At 31.3% G+C, this 6,904-nt stretch overlaps 1 protein-coding gene across 1 annotated transcript; it reads left to right on the top strand.

The window, feature by feature from the left end:
- Positions 1 to 5,101: 5,101 nt before the first annotated feature.
- Positions 5,102 to 6,655, top strand: Smp_157270 (cerebral development protein; the record flags this gene model as incomplete). Its single annotated transcript, XM_018791080.1, has 1 exon — positions 5,102 to 6,655. The coding sequence occupies one exon, from the start codon at positions 5,102 to 5,104 to the stop codon at positions 6,653 to 6,655; it is 1,554 nt and encodes a 517-aa protein (XP_018645698.1).
- Positions 6,656 to 6,904: the final 249 nt, after the last annotated feature.

Genomic DNA, 6,904 nt, shown 5'->3' with positions numbered 1-6,904 from the left:
GACTTGGTTATTGTCATTTGATGTCATCGGTGAGTGAATCTCTCACTTCCAACTTCATTCAGTTCCATGAGAACCAACTTCAATGTATAACTAATTTCTAAATAATTAGTCAGAATAAATAATTTGCAGACAAACTGATTAAAAACTAGGTCTAGAAGTATATATATTTCCTGGCTAATCTTTTTGGTATCCCAATAATTATCCAGTCGATATTTAGAGGACTGATTTAGTAAATTAATTTCGTTTTTGACTACCATTAATTTTATTATACCGTTACGTCACCGTGTTGCTATTTTTAAACTGACTAATGAAACCACCTTTGTAAATTAGTGGATGCTAACTCAATGATCTAAATGTAATGCATCTACCACAAAAAATTATTCCAGTAATTTCGTGGGTGTACACCATTGCTGTGGAGTTTTAAATCTCGTCAGAACACATGTCCACAGATTTGCCGTTTTTAGTAGTTGTCTTGCTAAAATCATTTCATGATTTTGATTATTTCAAAAACAGATTACAGTCTTTAAAAAATACATTCAAGTGAAGAAAATTATAGTCGTTTTATGATAATGAATTATACTCATAAATGTCAATCGGTTCACAGTTAAATGTAGTTTAGTGAAAATAGTTTACTTTCAGCCTTGAAACCAGAAGAGAATGGTAATAATATTTAGCTTATTATGTACTAGACGACGATAAGCATTATTACTCCAACGGTGTGGAAAACGATGTTTGAAAAGTTTTACAAAGATTACAGTGTTACAGTAATCCGCGAAATGCCAAATGTCAGTTGTTGTTAGTTATGAATTTCTTAACTAATACAAGCAACATTCAGTATAAATCTTCATAGACTCAGTCATCGATATAAACTGAAAATAGAATAAGTTATGACACATATCGAAAAGTTATTTACCAGTCGTGCTGAAAGTAAGTAAGTCATTCGTATTGTAGTTTTCATTTAAAGGATAGATGAATTGTGGTTAGAAACGGGGTCTAGTATATGCGTCACTATCCGTTTGTGACTTGTAACATGTACATACATGAATTCCAATGTTGATGTTCACACTACACCTCGAATGCAACACCCTTCACTTCAAACTCCACACACCTTATCCACTAAGTTACTGTGTCCAAATAGGCACTGGCTTTTTTTAATGTATGATATTTACTTCATTATTAGAAAAGTCACGAATCATTCTGTTGTCAATATTATTGACTGAGTTTTGAACAAGTTCTTTCATCATATTTTAATCCTGTACGGTTTGTCCTGGTGTAGTTGAAAGAATTAGTGATTATCTGAACCCAGTAGCTCAATGAATAACTCTTCGAGTGATGGATACTAAAGGTACTGAGGTTGAGACCTATCTCTAACATCAGCTTTGAGACTCAAGCACATTTAGCCAACAAGTTCCAAACAGTACGAAACGTTCAACCTGGATTTCATTGCTAGCAGCAATTCATCTATTCTACATAACTTGCAGCAAAAATACTTAAATCAAAGCAGTTTCGGATAATTCAACCCCCTTCTAATGATGATGTCATTTCTATAATGTCAGTCATCTGTGTTCAACCTGACAAACTAAATATGAAACAAGAATATTTGTTCTGTTTTAGTGATTTAACATCACATTTGTATAAAAAAAATTCAAAATTATGTTAATCATTACAATCTATTTCATTACTTTATTCTACTGTTTTTCTAAGGGAACAAAAAAATACATTTTAATGATTGACACTTATTGATTAACTAACATGATACTTCAGTAGATATACATTCAATTTATTTCTCATCTCTCTATAACCTTTTGTCACATATATACCATGGAATAAATAAATCCATATAGAATTACATAATAGATTTGTTCCATTTGTTCTTTGGATTTCTTGAGAATTAAAGTCGACTTGAAAAGTTAAATATACACCTGGTATGAATACTTAACTTTGATCTGATTATAAATAGGTAATGTTAGTACGATTATATTTTACAATTTCAGTCCGTCAATAATATTTTAATCAAATGAATGTGGAATAGTTTAAGTGAGAAAGAAAAATAAATAAAATAGAAAATTAAATTAAATCATTAACATGATTTTAATCATCAACTTAAGACTTATGCGATAAGATAGGTAAGTGATGAAGTGTAAGGAATGACGTTTCCCCCTCTCTTAAGAAACAATAATAATCAATTGACATAACTATGTCAATCGACAGAGAAAAAGACAAAATAATACACAGTATCATATGATCTTATTTTATTCAAGTTATTTCTTTTTAATATCTGAATTACACTACTGTGATTCTTTTCGTTCTTTTTCGTAAAAAATTAGATTATTACTAAACAGAAGGGGTTTTGTGGAGATTTCAGTATTTTCATAGCTCTGGGTTCAAATCTCGCGAGGCGAGATCGTGGATACGCACTGCTGAGGAGTTCCATAATAGAACGAAATAGCCGTCGAGTGCTTCCAGGTTTTCCATGGTGGTCTAGCTTCAATCGATTCATGATTTCAACAGTGAAAATTATTACTGAACTTTTTAAAACCGTGGTGAATTAAACATACACATGGATTTTTTTTTACATCACAAAATATTAATCATAATTAAATTAGGAAATGGTTGCAGTCGATTGATCATTGATTAGTGATCGGTTTCATGTTTGTCTGGTTTACTGTGCTTAGCAAATTCAATGGATCATATTGTAATGTGACCATCAGTTTGAATTATTCGAAACCAAATGCACTGCATTCAGATGTTAGGTGGTTCAAAGTAATCACTACTCCGATCTATAATTTATAATTATCCCAGCACTGCAGGTCAGTTACTGCTCAAATAGCTCAGTGGTTACACCGAAATTGCAACGACTGCGAAAGTGGATAGTTAGGGTTCAAATTCTATAGAGAGTGTCAGGTGTCTCAATGTTGCAGACATTCCATTCTAACAGGTCACAAGTATTATGAAAATTAAATCAAGCATGACTTCCTGTCGACTACACAGCATCAGGAAATAGTCGACGTAAGTGCTTTTTCAAGTATAGTACTTTACACAGGAATTGAAATCAAAGCCTTCATGTCTACCAACAGCACTGTAGCATAACTAGTAAGGATATTTCAACGAGATCTTAACTGTTCTTTAGGAGGTCATCCTCGACAAGCGAACCTCAATGAAAATGCATAGTACATTCTCTGATCTAATGATAAATATCATTTTATTTAACACTTCAGAAACTTGATTTCAAGACTGGTTATCAATCGATTACGACCATATTAATCATTTTCAAATCATATCAACGTGTCATTATGTTTAAAATTTCTTTCTAATTTTCTCTGATTTCCTCATACTCCTACTAACATTATCATAATTAATGGATATCAGCTGACATTATATACATATAATATTCGATTAAGACAACACCCATGATTTACACTATAAATAATGACTATTTCTTACTTTCACTAAAAAAAAATTTTTTATGGTGACATTAATTAAATAGAATAGCTATTTCTATACAATTTATTGATTTTTGAACATTTCAATTGATGTTTTCAATCTTTCAAAATCAAAGCAACTAGTTCAATTTTATTACGTAGAATAAATTTGTAATTCATGCCAAATCTTAACACTTGAAATCAAAGTTTAATAATACAATATGGAATCAATTTTTCAAATGTAAGTACATTTCATTGTAATACTTAACTATAAGAAATTGACAAAGATAACTGAGAATAAGAGAAGGACTCCCAAGAACTTGATGAATAGTTATCATTAAACTATTTTTCATACTCCTGTAAACATCAGATCTAAATTTAGATAACATTCTTTCAAATACCTATTACATGATAATTAGCAATTTAAGATGAATCATTAAAAATACATGACGCTTAAGTCTATCCTATGACATAAAATGTGATTTTCACAACATTCCTTATTATTATTATTGTTTTGAAAATCTCAAATACATTGTCGAATATAAGTACATATGAGAAAATAAATAGTATTTTACATGATTAAGAAGGTAGAATCAATATATATGAGACAAAATAATTATTTTTCTACCTACTTCATCATAATTAACTCCCACATCATTTTAGGGTAATTGGCATTTTGACCAATCAGATTTTTGCTAACATTATTTACCAATAGCATAATGAATTTGGTTCACCAATCACATGACCAGATAAATTTATGGCTCTCTTAGTTTTATTTTACTTTTATAATAAAATTCTATTATTAATCCACATTATTCCTGCCAATCATTTCATAGTATTTTACGGCTAGATTACAGTATTATTATCATAACAAAATAGTCAAATATAAAACACCGTATTAACTATTTTTGTCTACCCCTTAATTATATTCACTGTAGGTGGCATGTCAGACATACCACCCTATTGTATTTTGGGACACCATAATGATTCGTTATTTTTTTTAGTAGGTGGTTAAATATTTTTAACCTATAGCATAACAGCATCCTAATCAGATATGGCTACCTGATAGACAGGTAAAAAATATTCGTTAACTTAAAGTCAAATTGTATTCACAATACAGCATTGATAAATCTGTTGATACCAGGCGCAGCAGGGAATAAAGCTGACCATTTGCAAAGTGTCATCACTCAGCGTGCAATCAAAACCTCCCGGACAGTGTACTACTTGACTACGCGGTAAGGGGGCTTCAAGAAGTATATTCTTGTAGTTTTGCAAGTGTACTACATCCTGGTGAGTAATAATATCACTGAAGTTTCTGTCGTCAAGGCTTTGTCAACTATAATCATATACCAATATATTTCCCGTTCATTTGAATACAGAAAATTACAAACGGCAAAGAAACCACGTGGCATTAAATAGGCAATAATTTGAAATAATTTATGGCCTCTATTTTATATTAGACAACCTGTCGATCATTCAGTAGGGTTCCAAAAGACCCTAACATGTTTCATACTGATTAATACTAATTGAATACAATTCCAACTGAGTATCTTTTCTAAAATAGGTCAACACACGCTTACAGACAGTTAACAACTAATTCAATTTTTTCGATATCGATTTCCCCCTTCAGATAAATTCAACGACAGCATTGCAAACAAAAAAAAACAGATAAAAACAAGATGCACACACAATTATACAATTTTTTGCCACCTGGGGTAAATACTCAGTCACAATCCCATTTAAGATCACAAGCTTCCCATCTATCAAATACACCACTGATTTATTCACATTATTATCCAAATGATACGGTATCACAATCATCTCATCAACACCATCATCATCACCAACAACAACATCGGGAGTTGTCACAAATTACTACAACAACCCCACCACCACCACAGCCCGGAGCAGGAGCAGCACCGTCTAATTACATAGCTAATGTACCTAATATTGAAAATTATCAGTTATCAAATGAATCTAGACATGTAACTGATACTAACAGTTTATTTCCAACTACTGCACCGTATACAACTAACTCATTGTCAACACCGTCTTCGTTGTCATCGTCCTCATCTTCATCTACTTCGATATCCTCGTCAACTTTAATGCCCGAAACAGCAATCGATTATAATAATCGTGGACATTTAAATTATGCTCTATCTTATTTATCAAATCAGACAAGTAATGATAAAAATTTTATTAATTCAAATTCACATCATTCATTGAATCGTTTACAACAAATAAATTCGTCAAAAGAATCAATTAGCGCGAATCATTTAAAATTATTATATCCTCAATGTTATGTTACCCCACCGACATTGAATGAAGATTTATTGGATACTTCACAATCGATTGGATCATGTGATACATCAGTGGCAAATATATGGCCTCAATCAATTATCAGTGCTCAATATTCAACAAATTTTTTATCTTCATATTCAACAGGGATGGCAGCTGCTGCAGCAGCTGCTGCCGTGGCTGTCCACTCAACATCTTTTGATTATACACAACCATCAATGATGTTATCCCCTTCACGATCAAATACAACACAACTTTGTCGTCATTTGAATGACAGATATTTAGGAAATAATAATAATAACTCAAATATTTGTAATAAAACAATAGGACGTACAAAATCAATAAATTATTTAACGTCTACTCCGATTTCATCACAAGTTAATGTAAATAGTCATATTTCAGAGACGAATTTTCCGTTATCAACCTATTCTTCTGTATCAACATCATCATCTTGTTTACCTTCTGCAACATGTGAATTATATAACGTACCACAACATATTTTATCTAATCGTTTATCAATGAACCAACATGTAGCTTCCACTACATTAACATCTATACCAACTGGTGAAGTAAGAAATTCAATTAATAATGAATTATATTATTGTCAATGGATTGATCCAGTACCTACAATACCTGGTTCTATACCGAAACCATGTTCTAGAGTGTTTGATTCAGTTACAGAAATAGTTAATCATATAACTTTAGAACATGTTGGTGGTCCAGAACAATTAGATCATACATGTTATTGGAAAGATTGTATACGAGATGGCAAACCATTTAAAGCAAAATATAAATTAGTTAATCATATACGCGTACATACTGGTGAGAAACCATTTCCATGTCCATTTAGTGGATGTATGAAAGTATTTGCACGTAGTGAAAATTTAAAAATTCATAAAAGAACACATACTGGTATGTTATATTATTATTATTAGATTTTTGTTGTATTTTTTTTAACTTCATGTCTATGATATTTGTATGCAAAGCTAGGGTATTAGTTCAATTGTTAAGACTTTCGCATTTCATATACTTAGTAGCAAGCTGGAACCTCGTACCACCGACTTTGGTCTAGGTTATCAAGTAATATACTAGCACTCATACTTAGAATGTGTCTTGGAGCCACACATATTAATCAGCCCTTACTGAATAAGCTATATATGGGAAAAGTATTCAATAATAAAATT

This window comes from Schistosoma mansoni (genome assembly GCF_000237925.1).
Source record: "Schistosoma mansoni, WGS project CABG00000000 data, chromosome 5 unplaced supercontig 0195, strain Puerto Rico, whole genome shotgun sequence".
NCBI lineage: Eukaryota > Metazoa > Platyhelminthes > Trematoda > Strigeidida > Schistosomatidae > Schistosoma > Schistosoma mansoni.
This window is presented reverse-complemented; position numbering and strand designations above follow the sequence as displayed.